The 16,881-nt window shown below is 42.7% G+C and overlaps 1 protein-coding gene across 1 annotated transcript in view; it reads right to left on the bottom strand.

Annotated features, from left to right (window-relative positions):
• Window positions 1–14,843, bottom strand: part of LOC139377491 (ras-related protein Rab-26-like) — an 86,919-nt gene extending 72,076 nt beyond the window's left edge. Inside the window, exons 1-2 of the mRNA XM_071120526.1 lie at window positions 14,370–14,843; window positions 9,412–9,522 (exon numbers count right to left, since the gene is read on the bottom strand). Of these exons, the coding sequence (XP_070976627.1) occupies window positions 9,412–9,522; window positions 14,370–14,555 (297 nt within the window). The 5' untranslated portion in view covers window positions 14,556–14,843. The remainder of the gene's footprint in view (window positions 1–9,411; window positions 9,523–14,369) is intronic.
• Window positions 14,844–16,881: the final 2,038 nt, after the last annotated feature.

Raw genomic sequence — 16,881 nt, 5'->3', positions numbered from 1 at the left:
ATCAATAATTCTCTCTCATTCTCGGCAGAGAAACTGTTCTGCTGTTGACGAGTTAGTGAGGATGAAGTGGACTCAAGTTAGGGTCATTTTTGTTGTTGTTGATGCTATTGCTATTGTATTGTTTCCAGTGGTGATTTTAGCATGTAAATCTTGGTGGTGCAAACCCCCCCAAAATTTGGGGGGGATGCATGCCAGCAAAACCACAACACAACAGATCACTAGACAAAACATTAACTGCACTATAACAGTGACAAACGGTGCCCAAAAACTGTTAGGGCCTACATAAAGCTGTCCCAACAGCAGAGTCCCAACAGCAGTCCCAACACCTTACCACTACTACACCTGGCTATCAACGGAGACTTGTCTGGCAGCGAAACAGTTCATTCTACCCCATTTACTGACTTTAAAAAAACATACACTACCGGTCAAAAGTTTTAGAAAACCTACTCATTCAAGGGTTTTTCTTTATTTCATTTCATCATAGCGCTTGATGGTTTTGTGAGATGTGCGTGTCGGTGGCAGGGAAGTCAGGTGCAGGAGAACGAACTTGGTATAAACGGAGTCATTTAATAAGAACTCACAAACTCCAAAAACCAAAATATACAAAGAATAATAAAATGGGTACAAAACCCGTCGCGCACCAACACATACTAGCACTAACATACAATCAAACAATCTCCAACAAGGACATGAGGGGAAACAGAGGGTTAAATACACAACATGTCATTGATGGGATTGGAACCAGGTGTGAAGGAAGAGAAGACAAAACCAATAGAAAATGAAAAATGGATCAGTGATGGCTAGAAGATCAGTGACGTCAACTGCCGAACACCGCCCGAACAAGGAGAGGGACCGTCTTCGGCAGAAGTAGTGACAGGTTTTTGAGACTGCACGTGAAAAAACTTTCAAAGTTCTTGAAATGTTCTGTATTAACTGACCTTCATGTCTTAAAGTAATGATGGATTGTCATTTGACTTTGCTTATTTGAGCTGTTCTTGCGATAATATGGACTTGGTCTATTACCAAATAGAGCTGTATACCACCCCATACCCCTCTTCTGTATACCACCCATAGCTTGTCACAACACAACTGATTGGCTCAAATGCATTAAGGAGGGAAGATATTCCACAAATTAACTATTAAGAAGGCACACCTGTTAATTAAAATGCATTCCAGGTGACTACCTCATGAAGCTGGTTGAGAGAATGCCAAGTGTGTGCAAAGCTGTCATCGTGACTGAAGAATCTCAAATGTAAAATATAATTTGTTAAATTTTTTGGGGGTTTCTACATGATTCCATATGCGTTATTTCATAGTTTTGATGTATTCACTATTATTCTACAATGTAGAAAATAGTTGAAATAAATAAAAACCGTTGAATGAGTAGGTGTTCTAAAACTCTGGCATATTACATCATTTAGGCAGCAGAATACAAGACATTTCTCGACTCACCTTGTTGTGCTATGCTCACTTGAACAGGAAGGTGGTGCGGCTGTCCTTCGTGGGCAAATTCTGTCATCAAACTTTATCACCAAAGTCTGGCATTCTCTGGATTTATGGTGCTTTCAAGACAACTGGGAACTCCGGGAAAAAAACAAGGTAAAATCATGATGACGTCAGTGATCGTCAGGTCGTAGCTCTAGAAAGAAGCCTGAGTTCCCGACTTACAATTCTGACTTACAAAACGTATTTTCCCATTCGTAGTTCGTTTTTTCCCCAAGTTCCCAGTTGTCCTGAACTCACTGAAGTCAGATTTCCCATTTTGTGTTCACAGTTTTTTGACAGCATGGCCAATGTTGAAGGTTTATCATTTTAAGCTTGGAAAAGAGACCCTTAAAGCCAGACTTGGGACCACACAGCCACTCCACTGAATAGCAGGCTAGTGATTGATTTGCCATGCTTGCAGTTAGCCACTAATTCATTTCAAACCACTCATTGTTGAATTTGCGGTTTCCAACGTGTTGTGTAATGTTTATGTCCAATGGACAATGAGAACCGATACATTTTATCGAAAAATTATATTAATTATTTCTCTTCATATGACAAGGACTAAAAATCATTTGCCAATAGATTGTCGGCTTGATTCATGATGATGACTGCTAGCTTGCTAGCTAAGATTTTGAAAGTATAATGTTGACATGATCAGTCCAATCAAAGCTACTATAGATATAATGTTATTTGATGTCATTTTATCTGTGGCCAATGAACTTGAGCCTTCTTGGATTGGCACTTCTAATGTAACTATATGGCAGCTCCCAAGGGGCTTGAATTTTTGAGCTCTACCCTTAGATTTGGAGATGACGTAGTGTCCCCATGTGTGACAGAACACCTAGCAAATCCCAGCGCAAAGAGAGAACATTACCCAATCACAGCGCAACTATAGATCATTACCAACCCCTAGACTCTGTATTTTCTGCTGGCTGCCCCACAACCACAGAAAGCACTGAGCTAGGCTGAAACACTTGCATTTTGGAGCTGCCTTACTCAAGAAAGCAAAAAAAGACCATAATCGTATTATGCGGCTTTATTAACTCAATGTTTAAAAAAAATAGTTTTACATTGTTTGCAAATAGATATGTGACATGTATTAATGCCATAATAACATGCAAAACAGGCTAACTGCCCCACCTTCCCTGAAAGACGGGTTGCCACTCATTGTTTCTAATGAACCCTTTCATGGCATCCCACAGGAATCTATTATAATTCAGACTCTTTGTTGAGGAGGATAAATTCATGTAAATCAGACCTGAATTGATTACAGAAATCTACATTTTTTAAGAGAGTGAGATTAAATCTCTACCTTTGGGCACGTTTTAGAGAATTGGTTACAGATCATTTGCATTTGTTTTTGTGACGACCAGACATAGACATTCACTACATATATTTTTTTTTACCTTTATTTAACTAGGCAAGTCAGTTAAGAACAAATTCTTATTTTCAATGACGGCCTAGGAACAGTGGGTTAACTGCCTTGTTCGGGGGCAGAACGACAATTGGAAGCACATAATCATCTTGAATGTCATTGTATACTGTAGCATTAAGAATTCCCTTTCCTGGAAATAAGGGGCCTAGCCCGAACCATGAAAAACAGCCCCAGACCATTATTCCTCCTCCACCAAACTCTACAGTTGCCACTATACATTCGGGCAGGTAGCGTTCTCCTTGCATCCGCCAAACCCAGATTCATCCGTCGGACTGCCAGATTGTGAAGCGTGATTCATCACACCAGAGAACGCACTTTTTAATTTTACCTTTATTTATTTAACTAGGCAAGTCAGTTAAGAGCACATTCTTATTTACAATGACAGCCTACCCCGGCCAAACCCTAACCTGGATGACGCTGGGTGAATTGTGCGCCGCCCTATGGGAATCCCAATCACAGCCGGTTGTGATACAGCCTGGAATCGAACCAGGATCTGTAGTGACGCCTCTAGCATTGAGATGCAGTGCCTTAGACCGCTGCGCCACTCAGGAGACCAATGGCAGTGAGCTTTACACCACTCCAGCCAAAGCTTGGCATTGCGTATGGTGATCTTAGGTTTGTGTGCGGCTGCTCGTCCCTTGAAACCCATTTCATGAAGCTCCCGACGAACAGTTATTGTGCTAATGTTGCTTTCAGAGGCAGTTTGGAACTCGGTAGTGGGTTGCAAACGAGGACAGACGTTTTTTACGCGCTAGGCGCTTCAGCACTCGGCGGTCCCATTCTGTGAGCTTGTGTGGCTGAGCTATTGTTGAAAGTCACTTTCCCATCTTCCACAAGGCCATTCTACTGCCAATGTTTGTCTATCGAGATTGCATGGCTGTATGCTCGATTTCATACACCTGTCAGTAGCGGGTGTGGCTGAAATAGCCGAATCCACTAATTTGAAGGGGTGTGCACATACTTTTTCATGTATAGTGTGTGTACAATTTCCACCTTCTGAACTAGATGCACTAGGCTAGGTTGTACGCTTGGACGTGCATGTGTGTGAAAGGCAAGCATGAATATGCCAACATGCAAACACAGCATCAACTAGCTTATTAGTATTATATCCTGTTTATTACAGCCATGTATTTTCTCGGCTGACATTTTTATGTCCTGAGACTTGTATGAATGTGCTGTACTTTTACAATATGTATTAAACCCATTTATAAACTAGGTTGTTCGAGCTCTGAATGCTGATTGGCTGAAAGCCGTGGTATATCAGACCGTATACCACGGGTATGACGAAACATTTATTTTTGCTGCTCTAATTACATTGGTAACCAGTTTATAATAAAAAAATAAGGCTCCTCGGGAGTTTGTGATATAGGACCAATATACCACAACTAAGGACTGTGTCCAGGCACTCCGCGTTGCGTCGTGCTAAGAACAGCCCTTAGCTGTGGTATATTGACCATATACCACACCTCCTCATGCCTTATTGCTTAATAATAGCACAGGCTTCGTTAGAAAATAGCAAACACAAAATAAACAACAGCCTTGAACTACCAATAACCACCATAATGTTCTGTAGATAACAGCCTATATGTTGAAGTCTTTGCTGACAGGACATGTTTGAGGAACTGTTATGGCCTCAATAAAAGTCAAATTTTTCCTTAAAAAAACCTCTCCATGTATTCCAACCTCCAGGCTAGGAGAGTTTAATGATAAAACCATGAATAAATCATTAAATGCATCTTTGAATAAATCTTTCAGTTCTACAGTATCATTAGGAGTGTGATTTCGTATTTATTGAGACTGCAATGATTCAACAGCACCCTATTCTTCAAAGAAAAGAACACACTTTAAAATGAGCGATTTCTTTTCAATCCTTTTCCCATCTCCATCTCCACCTCTCCTCCCAGCAGAGCAAGTTAAGAGCGTGGTCTAATTGTGCACACATCACCTCAGATTGCCACATTGCAATTACCCATGTCCCTGTGTGGTCACTGGTCAGTGAGTCCTGTCACGCTACACAACACACGGAAGAGGTGTTGTGGCTCCGCTGGCCTCCTCGCTGACCGCACCGCTCCTTTAATGATTAGCTGGTGTACTGCTGCTGCTGGGCGATACAGCACTAGAGGCTAGGGGGCTGGGAGAGAGGGGAGGTAGAGAGGAGAGAGCGAAAAGCCATCTGCTCAGAACGGGCAGCTGAAAGAGGGCCACTCCAAACCCCACATCTGAGCTACATTGGCCCCTCTCTCTCTCTCTCTCTCTCTCTCTCTCTCTATATATATATATATATATATATATATATATATATCCTAATATAGTGCATTGTTTTGCCTTTTAGCACTTTGTCTAATCGTTTTACTGCCAATCTTTCATTATCCCACCCTCTTTCTCCCATTCCCTCTTTCTCTTTACTCTCTAACATACTGTTTGAAACACATTTCAGCCCCCAATACAAACACACATCGATCTCTCCCTCTCCCTCTGCTTCCCTCAGAGGAGAAGGAAGGAAACTGAATGGTAAACTCCAGTTTAATAGCTCCCACACATGAGCAAGCACACTCCTGAGACATACCGACAACGACTGATATGAAAAATAAACCCAGGACTCCCTCTGCCAATGAAGGGAGAGAGAAATCAAATCAACCAGCCGCCCATGCCGCCTTCCTCATATCCTAATGGCATCAGTGTGCTCGCTGCGCAAACACAGAATAAATATAGTGTATGAGTGTTATCAAGGGCATCCACACTTGAAACTGTCTGTGAGTCATTCACTTTACTCATTATGTTTCATCAAGAAGCCAAACAAATGAAGGAGGAAGAGGAGGAGAGAAAGTTAATAAACAGATATATTGAGGAGAAGATCATGAGATTGAGTGTTTTTGTTCTCTCCGTCACTGTGTGTGTATCATTTGCAGTGGTGTAAAGTACTTAAGTAAAAAGACTTAGTAGTTTTTTGGGGTATCTGTACTTTACTATTTATCTTTTTGGACTACTTTTACTTTTACTTCACCACATTCCTAAAGAAAAGAATGTACTTTTTACTCCATACATTTTCCCTGACACCCAAAAGTACTCATTACATTTTGACAAGAAAATGGTCCAGTTCATGCGCTTGTCAAGAGAACATCCCTGGTCATCCCTACTGACTCTGATCATGTCGGACCCAGTAAACACAAACGCTTTGTTTATAAATTAGTGTCTGTGTTGGAGTGTGCCCCTGGCTATGTGTAAATAAAATGTATTTATACTTTCACTTTGACTTTTGTATACTGAAGTATATTTTTGCAATTACATTTACTTTTGATACTATAAGTATATTTAAAACCAAATACTTTTAGACTTTTACTGGAGTAGTATTTTACTGGGTGACTTTCACTTTGAGTAATTTTCTACTATCTTTACTTTTCCTCAAGTATGATATTTGAGTACTTTTTCCACCACTGATCCTTTGTGCTTCTGTCTCACTTTGACCTCTTTCCACTTGTAATAAGTACCGAACTGAACTGAACTGTCCGGGCTTTAAACAGGTTCCGTTCCGTGTTGCTTCTGTACGAGTTGGCTTTAGTAAGGTAGGATGTCTTAACTATACTGAACAAAAATATAAACGCAACATGTAAAGTGTTGGTCCCATGTTTCATGAGCTGAAATAAAAGATTGCAGATATTTTCCATACGCACAGAAAGCTTATTTCTCTCAAGTTTTGTGCACAAATTTGTTTACATCCCTGTTAGTGAGCATTTCTCCTTTGCGAAGATAATCAATCCACCCGATAGGTGTGGCATATCAAGAAGCTGATTATGTGCATTACACAGGTGCACCTTGTGCTGGGGACAATAAAAGGCCACTCTCTCTAAAATGTGCCATTTTGTCACAGAACTCAATGCCACAGATGTCTCAAGTTTTGAGGAAGTGTGCAATTGGCATGCTGACTGCAGGAATGTTCACCAGAGCTGATGAATGTTTATCGATCATAAGCCTCCAATGTTGTTTTAGAGAATTTGGCAGTACGTCCAACCGGCCTCTCAACCTCAGACCACGCCAGTCCAGGACATCCACATCCAGCTTCTACACCTGTGGAATCATCTGAGACCAAAGACCCGGACAGCCGATGAAACTGTGGGTTTGCACAACCAAAGAATTTATGCACAAACTGTCAGAAACCATCTCATGGAAGCTCATCTGCGTGCTTGTCATCCCATACCAGGGTCTTGACCTGACTGTAGTTTGACGTTGTAATTGACTTCAGTGGGAAAATGCTCACCTTCGATGGCCACTGGCACGCTGGAGAAGTGTGCTCTTCATGGATGAATCACAGGTTTCAACTGTACCAGGCAGTTGTGACGAGATCCTGAGGCCCATTGTTGTGCCATTCCCCTCATGTTTCAGCATGATAATACACAGCCCCATGTCGCAAGGATCTTTACACAATTCCTGAAAGCTGAAAGTGTCCCAGTTATTCCATGGCCTGCATACTCACCAGACATGTCACCCATTGAGCATGTTTGGGATGCTCTGGATCGACGTATGGCAGCGTGTTCCAGTTCCCACCAATATCCAGCAACTTTGCATAGCCATTGAAGAAGAGTGGGACAACATTCCACAGGCCACAATCAACAGCCTGAACAACCCTATGCGAAGGAGATGTGTCACACTGCATGAGGCAAATGGTGGTCACACCAGACACTGACAGGTTTTCTGAGCCACGCCCCTACTTTTTTATTTAAGGTATCTGTGACCAACAGATATATATCTATATTCCCAGTCATGTGAAATCCATTGATTAGGGCTTCGTGAATGTATTTCAATTGACTGATTTCCTTGTAGTAAGTGCAATTTAGTCAAATCTTTGAAATTGTTGCATTTTGTGTTTATATTTTTGTTCAGTGTAGTTTCAGCAAATGGGAAAACATACAAACCCCAGGGGTGGAACTGGCGGTACAGTTTGGATGGAAAAGGGTATTAGTGTCCATAAGCAATGGTCACCAGGGCTGTAACCAGGTTTTGAATTTTAGTGAGGTCCGTAAGGGGTTAGTGTTCCTCAGGACATTTTTTGAAAGTTGAAGCTCATTTACTGCATTTCTATACAATTACAAACATTTAAAATGCAATTTGGAGAACAGCAAAGACAAGCAAAAATAACTCCAGCCATTATCACCTTGGCTGCTGTAGGTTCCTTCATCTCAGTCAATCTACAAACACTTTGAGTCGACGCCTACTTTCAGTCGACTCCAAGCTGGGGTAGTTTGTTTCACGTGCCATGAGAGGGCGGAGTTAGCTGTTTGAGAGAGTGGTGAATGTGCTGCTGAAAATCCTGAGGACGCAGGTGAACATAACGAACAAACCACTGTTCATAATTCCACTCATTCGCAAAGAGGCAGGTGCGATTGGAGCTCTGTCCGATCAAGAATATAAGCATTCTGATCTTTGATCAACGCTGGGAGCAATATTTAGATGTTGACCCATCATTTTGTTTCTTTATTGTGTACAAAATCTATATATGTTTTATTTTTTTATTAAAACATTACCAAGGTCCGGATCTCGGTGTCCTCATACGTAGTTACAGCCCCAAGTGGTCATCATGGAAAAAAAGAAACATCTTAGGAGGGAAAATGTATTAAATTAAAGATGAATGAATTGAATAAACAAATGTATATGCAGTAGTAGAACCTCCGAGTAGACAACATGAGCTTGAGAGCCTTTATGCAGAAAGGATTAATGGTTTTATTTACAGATCAAGGACAGCTTGGATGGGAAAATGGGAAATATTTTTTTTCTGAGGTTGAACCAAAGGAATCATCGTAAGAAAAGTGTCATCAAACCGCATTCCTTTGAAGGGCTTAATTTATTATCACCCAACCAGACATTACAGGAGCAAGTACAATATTTGAGTATCATTTTTTTTTTCGTTTGAGGAACCGCTAACCCCGTTAACAGAACTTGACTAGCATCTTCTTCCCGGTGGACATGCTTGGCATCCACATCCTAGAAATAATGAAGGATCATGTAAAGGACAACTTTGATTTGAATCTAGCCAAAATTGACAAAATATGATTTGCCGTGGAAAGGTAAAACTGTCTTCATATGGCAGAGGGACAGTGATAAATACCTTAATTGTCTCTCAGTTGATCGATCACTTCCATCTTTCAGCAGTTTCGAGCCAAGATATTTTAGTGTAAATGGAATGGTAAACCAGAAAAGGTCAAAAGGAAATATATCTATAACACATATGACAATGGAGGCCTGAACCTAAAGAATATTGAATCCTTGAATCAATATCTGAAATTCTATTGGATCTCGTGAAATCTTAAAAAAGGCAAACCCACTTTTCAATTCCAAAATCTCCTTTTATACATTTGAAGTCTTTGCACTTTACTTGGTTCCTGCAGGATTTCTCAATGGACATATTCCGCATTCTTCAAATAATCAATCCCGTGTATGTGTGGTGTGGTGTGTGTGCGTGTGCAAGTGAGAGTGTGAGTGTGGTGTCTACTCACCCTGAAGTCTATGCCCACAGTAGAAATAAAGCTGCCGGCCAAGAAAGCTCCGTCCTTGAAGCGAACCAGCAGGCAAGTCTTCCCTACACCTGAGTCTCCCACCAGCATCACCTGTAGAGAGACACAAATGACTTTATTTTATGTTCTCATGGTGCCTTGGAAGATTATCCACATTGTCGGGCTTGTACACAGCCTGTACACCCAGAGTGAGAGCGAGAGAGCTGGTGAGCGAGAGAGAGATGGAGACAGACAGAGACAGAGAGACAGAGACAAGGAGAGAGACAGAAACAGACCTTTTAGAGACAAAGAGACAAAGAGAAAAAGAGAAAGACAGACCGAAAAACCGGCGGATACATCTCCATCTGCTGAGCACCTCCATCTCCTCTGAATCCCAATGGCATTGTGCTCAGTAGTGAAGGTCAATGATCACCACACCATGTAGCTTTACTACACACAGTGAGGTGATTTGTCTAAGTCTGGGTAATGAGTCTGTGTCTGTCTGAGAAATCACCTAACCTGCCTCCAGACCACCATCTCTGACACGAATCACTGTCTACCTCAGACTTCTTTCCCTCTTAGTGTGGCAAACTCACTCTATTAAACTGTAAGTCAAGGCCAGGGGAGACCAGAATAGTAGGATCAACGATAAAGGGGAGACTCAGAAGTGTGTGTGTGTGTGTGTGTGTGTGTGTGTGTGTGTGTGTGTGTGTGTGTGTGTGTGTGTGTGTGTGTGTGTGTGTGTGTGTGTGTGTGTGTGTGTGTGTGTGTGTGTGTGTGTGTGTGTGTGTGTGTGCGTGCGTGCGTGCGCGCGTGCGTGCCTGTTTTCCTCTGCGTGGGAAGTGTAGCTCAGACTGTGCTCAAACAGCTCAGAGGGACAAATTAATTCACATCTTCAAAAACACAGGAGTTCAGTTCACATAAAAATACACAGCTACAGAGTAAACAAGCTGGCATCTGAGCGAAGCACTCACTCTCACATCAAAGAGAAAGACTGAATCCTATGGGAGCGATCTGGGAAAGAGGTGGGAAGAACAGGGGGCACCGGAACTGAAGAGGGGACATGGGGCAATACTAGGCTAATTTTCCAGTGTTCTCAAGTTGGTCATTGTAGTATCGCAGTGCAGTTTAGCTGTGGAGGCTATAGAACTTGACTTGAGAATTGATTTTAGAGTAAGTTTAGGTTTAAGCAATAAGGCCCGAGGAGGTGTGGTTTTTGGCCAATATCCCACGGTTAAGGGCTGTTCTTATGCACAACGCAACGCGGCTTGTACACAGCCCTTAGCCATGGTATATTGGTCATATACCACAAATCCCAGAGGTACCTTATTGCAATTAAAAACTGTTTACCAACATAATTAGAGCAGTAAAAATAATATATCAGACCATATACCCATGGCATACTAATATATCATGGCTGTCAGTCAATTGGCGAACAACCCAGTTTATAATAAGAAATAAAGGTTTGACCTGGATATGCACACCAGATCCTATGCATCCTTGGAAATGACACTTTTCCACATACACCCCCCCCCACCCCACACACACACACACACACACACACACACAACCAGATGGCATGAGCACAACGCAGGCATGATACAACTAAGCAACACTCACGTTCAGCTACTACAGTAATCTGAATGTATAAATGATTGATGAGTCGTACACACTTTCCGATGCCAGGCTCATAATCCCTTCTGTGGTGTGGGGTGGGATGGTGTGGGATGGTGTGGGGTGGGATGGTGTGGTGCCCTGCGTAGCATGGCAGTGTTTGTTCTTGTCCCATTGTGCATGTTTGAGTGCTGCTTTGGCAGTGGCACACGCTTGTCTCCCATATCCTTGTTGACACAGCTGTGGCCCAGGAGTTGACAATACAGTTGTTAATGTCAGTTCATTATGCAGTGTAATGTAACAAAACATCCATAACAATCATTAGGCAAATGTCATGTGCCTTGGTTCTAAAATGTCTTGATTTATTTTAACCTTAAAAAAAAAAAGGATATCCCTACCAGCCAAAACCTCCCTAATCCGGACGACGCTAGGCCAATTGTGCGTCGCCCCACGGACCTCACGGTCGAGGCCGGCTGCGACAGAGCCTGGGCGCGAACCCAGAGTCTCTGGTGGCACAGCTAGCGTTGCAGTGCCCTAGACCACCGTGCAACCCGGGAGGCCTTTACTTGAACCTTTTGATGATATTGATGCTGGTCAGAACGTTTGCTTTTATATTCACATAACACCATAACAACCATATATATATATATACTGCTCCAAAAAATAAAGGGAACACTAAAATAACACATCCTAGATTTGAATGAATGAAATATTCTTATTAAATACTTTTTTCTTTACATAGTTGAATGAGCTGACAACAAAATCACACAAAAATGATCAATGGAAATCAAATTTATCAACCCATGGATGTCTGGATTTGGAGTCTACTACAGGCTGATCCAACTTTGATGTAATGTCCTTAAAACAAGTCAAAATGAGGCTCAGTAGTGTGTGTGGTCTCCACGAGCTTGTATGACCTCCCTATAACGCCTGGGCATGCTCCTGATGAGGTGGCGGATGGTCTCCTGAGGGATCTCCTCCCAGACCTGGACTAAAGCATCCGCCAACTCCTGGACAGTCTGTGGTGCAACGTGGCGTTGGTGGATGGAGCGAGACATGATGTCCCAGATGTGCTCAATTTGATTCAGGTCTGGGGAACGGGCGGGCCAGTCCATAGCATCAATGCCTTCCTCTTGCAGGAACTGCTGACACACTCCAGCCACATGAGGTCTAGCATTGTCTTGCATTAGGAGGAAACCAGGGCCAACCGCACCAGCATATGGTCTCACAAGGGGTCTGAGGATCTCATCTCGGTACCTAATAGCAGTCAGGCTACCTCTGGCGAGCACATGGAGGGCTGTGCGGCCCCCCAAATAAATGCCACCCCACACCATGACTAACCCACCGCCAAACCGGTCATGCTGGAGGATGTGGCAGGCAGAAGAACGTTCTCCAAGGCGTCTCCAGACTGTCACGTCTGTCACATGTGCTCAGTGTGAACCTGCTTTCATCTGTGACAGCACAGGGCGCCAGTTGCAAATTTGCCAATCTTGGTGTTCACTGGCAAATGAAAAACGTCCTGCACGGTGTTGGGCTGTAAGCACAACCCCCACCTGTGGACATCGGGCCCTCATACCACCCTCATGGAGTCTGTTTCTGACCGTTTGAGCAGACACATACACATTTGTGGCCTGCTGGAGGTCATTTTGCAGGGCTCTGGCAGTGCTCCTCCTGCTCCTCCTTGCACAAAGGCGGAGGTAGCGGTCCTGCTGCTGGGTTGTTGCCCTCCTACGGCCTCCTCCACGTCTCCTGATGTACTGGCCTGTCTCCTGGTAGCACCTCCATGCTCTGGACACTACGCTGACAGACACAGCAAACCTTCTTGCCACAGCTCGCATTGATGGGCCATCCTGGATGAGCTGCACTACCTGAGCCACTTGTGTGGGTTGTAGACTCCGTCTCATGCTACCACTAGAGTGAAAGCACCACCAGCATTCAAAAGTGACCAAAACATCAGCCAGGAAGCATAGGAACTGAGAAGTGGTCTGTGGTCCCCACCTGCAGAACCACTCCTTTATTGGGGGTGTCTTGCTAATTGCCTATAATTTCCACCTGTTGTCTATTCCATTTGCACAACAGCATGTGAAATGTATTGTCAATCAGTGTTGCTTCCTAAGTGGACAGTTTGATTTCACAGAAGTGTGACTTGGAGTTACATTGTGTTGTTTAAGTGTTCCCTTTATTTTTTTGAGCAGAGCATATATATATATATATACTGTATATATATATATATATATATATATACTGTATATATATGTATATGTCTGGCTTTTATATGGCGGTTTTGGAGCAGTGGCTTCTTCCTTGCTGAGCAGCCTTTCAGGTTATGTCGATATAGGATTTGTTTTACTGTGAATATAGATACTTGTGGACCTGTTTCCTACAGCATCTTCACAAGGTCCTTTGCTGTTGTTCTGGGATTGATTTGCACTTTTCGCACCAAAGTACGTTCGTCTCTAGGAGACAGAACGCGTCTCCTTCGTGAGCGGTATGATGCCTGCGTGGTCCAACGGTGTTTATACTTGCGTACTATTGTTTGCACAGATGAACGTAGTACCTTCAGGCATTTGGAAATTGCTCCCAAGGATGAACCAGAGGTCTTGGCTGATTTCTTTTGATTTTCCCATGATGTCAAGCAAAGAGGCACTGAGTTTGAAGGTAGGCCTTGAAATATATCCACAGGTACACCTCCAATTGACTCAAATGATGTCAATTAGCCTATCAGAAGCTTCTAAAACCATGACATAATTTTCTGGAATTTTCCAAGCTGTTTAAAGGCATAGTCAACTTAGTGTATGTGAACTTCTGACCCACTGGAATTGTGATACAGTGAATTATAAGTGAAATAATCTGTCTGTGAACAATTGTTGGAAACATTACTTGTGTCATGCACAAAGTAGATGTCCTAACCGACTTGCCAAAACTATAGTTTGTTATCACGAAATTTGTGGAGTGGTTGAAAAACAAGTTTTAATTAATGACTCCAACCTAAGTGTATGTAAACTTCCGAATTCAACACAATGAATCGGCGATGCCGCGCTTTTATATATGTTTTGGAGCGTGCATCAGAGTGCAACCCTAAATTACATCATGCCACTTTTTGACCGTGTTGATGTGTTTAATTTTCTTTAATTTTATTTTTTACAAGCTGGTTTGTGGGATGTTAAAACCAAACCAAATATTAAGAACCAAATATCGCTTAGGGGCGCCAAAATGCTCGAGTCACACTGTCTGTCACTGTACCCTCTGTACCCTGTACCCAACGTTGAAGTAGCCTATTTGAGTGACTGATATGGCCAACTGGAGATGGGAGAATATTGACAATATGTGTGCGTAAAAAGTCTTACCTTAAAAGTGATATCATAAAACTCCCTACTGTTGCTGAGTGAGGGGCGGCTCGGATATACCAATCCGTTGGATGGAGCCCCGGCTCCGATCCCTTTACCACTTTTCCCGCTGTCTTTGCTCTTGTTTGGAGATGCAGTCGGGCTTTTGGAGCTCCCCTTGCCTTTCACTGCCTTTTTCCTGGACATCTTTCACTTTTAACGGAATTCCCGCCTGTTGTATATAATTAGTTGTGCAATTACTAGGCTATAAATATGGTGTTCACTGATCTGACAATATCCTTTGTTCTTTGGAATAATCTATGATATGAAAAAAAAATACGTTTCACCGGTGCGTAAAAATCATGACTGTAGACATATCCGCGTCGTTTTAAATGATAAGTGCACATGCGAGTGTATAGCTTTCCTTGTCCGTTGAGCGCAATTACCATTGGTGAATAAATCTCCTGCCAGTTCAAACAGTGCTTATGCAGAAATCTAAACAGACTTGACAGCTCTCTCTCTCTCTCTCGCTCGCTCGCTCTCTCTACCTTCCCCTATATGGCGCACGGTTCACACCAATAACGGAAGTTAAGCACAATATGGTGTTTAGTGCGCGCATCTTGCGGAGCAGGGAAGCATCGCTACTACTGGTGGGAGCGTTTGTGCGTTTAAGGTACGGTGGGTTGTTTTTGTGGTGTACAGTAGTCAGTGATGCAAAAAGTATTCACAAGTGCAAAAATGCACATGTTTGGTGACCAAAATACACTGAGTCTATCAAACATTTGGAATATCGTCCAAATATTGAGTTGCACCCCACCATTTTGCCCTCAGAACAGCCTCAATTCCTCTGGGCATATGGCATCTACAACTACAAGATGTTCAAAGAGTTCCACAGGGATGCCCCAGCAGTGTTGCAGTTCTTGACACAAACTAGGGCGCCTGGCACCTACCCTGTTCAAAGGTACTTTAATATTTAGTTTTGTCCATTCACCCTCTCAGTGGCACACATACATGATCAATTATCTCAAGGCTTAAAAATCATTTTTTAACCTGTCCCCTCCCTCTACACTGATTTGAAGTGGATTTAACAAGTGACATCAATAAGGGATCATAGCTTTCACCTGGATTCACTTAGTCAGTCTATGTCATGGCAAGTGCAGGTGTTCTTGATGTTTTGTATACTAAGTGTGTATCTACATCTTCTATAGACAGTTATGTAAAGGTGAAGAAAAACTGGATGGTTGCATTTCCCAGCCAGTTGCCTACTTGAACTCACACCTTACTGTGTCAGGCGAGTCATCGCACACAACCCACGCCACTTACAGTAAAGTCAAACATGATTCATTAGGCTCCCTTTATTTCAAGTGGACATTACATTTAGAGTATAATGTTCTGTCCTTACCGTTTATTCCTGGTGATGAATATCAAGTACTTTATATAACCACAAGTGGCCTATCCACTTCCTGAGTGATTCACATAGACTGACAGATAAGAATGCATTCCACAGTCATCTTTTAATTTAAACCTGCTATAGCTTAAGGTTCTATTCCAATAATACCGGTTGAAAGGCATTGCTTGTCCTGTGGGTTTGGGTACGATGCGACACAATCTACCATAACAACAAAGGCTACTATGGTTATGTCAACATCACATGAATAGCATAATGCCTGTGAAACATTATGGGATTATGGTCACAACACTGTTCGTTTTCATATAGACTATTCACCTGTCCTATTCATTTGTATGTGACTCGTGAGTCCATGTTCATTAATTCTTTTTGACTTTATGCACACACACACACACACACACACACACACACACACACACACACACACACACACACACACACACACACACACACACACACACACACACACACTTAAACACCTCCACACTCACCACATATGCTTCTGCTACTGTCTATTATCTACCCTGTTGCCTAGTCACTTTACCTATAAGTACATACAGTGGGGAAAAAAAGTATTTAGTCAGCCACCAATTGTGCAACTTCTCCCACTTAAAAAGATGAGAGAAGCCTGTAATTTTCATCATAGGTACACTTCAACTATGACAGACAAAATGAGAAAAACTACACGGGGGGACCTAGTGAATGACCTGCAAAGAGCTGGGACCAAAGTAACAAAGCCTACCATCAGTAACACACTACGCAGCCAGGGACTCAAATCCTGCAGTGCCAGACGTGTCCCCCTGCTTAAGCCAGTACATGTCCAGGCCCGTCTGAAGTTTGCTAGAGAGCATTTGGATGATCCAGAAGATGATTGGGAGAATGTCATATGGTCAGATGAAACCAAAATATAACTATTTGGTAAAAACTCAACTGAGTTGCATCCAAAGAACACCATACCTACTGTGAAGCATGGGGATGGAAACATCATGCTTTGGGGCTGTTTTTCTGCAAAGGGACCAGGGCGACCGTGTAAAGGAAAGAATGAATGGGGCCATGTATCGTGAGATGTGAAAACCTCCTTCCATCAGCAAGGGCATTGAAGATGAAACGTGGCTGGGTCTTTCA

This window comes from Oncorhynchus clarkii, chromosome 20 (genome assembly GCF_045791955.1).
Source record: "Oncorhynchus clarkii lewisi isolate Uvic-CL-2024 chromosome 20, UVic_Ocla_1.0, whole genome shotgun sequence".
In the NCBI taxonomy this organism is placed as follows: Eukaryota; Metazoa; Chordata; class Actinopteri; order Salmoniformes; family Salmonidae; genus Oncorhynchus; species Oncorhynchus clarkii.
Note: the sequence above shows the minus strand (reverse complement) of the source record. Positions and strands in the feature narration are given on the sequence as shown.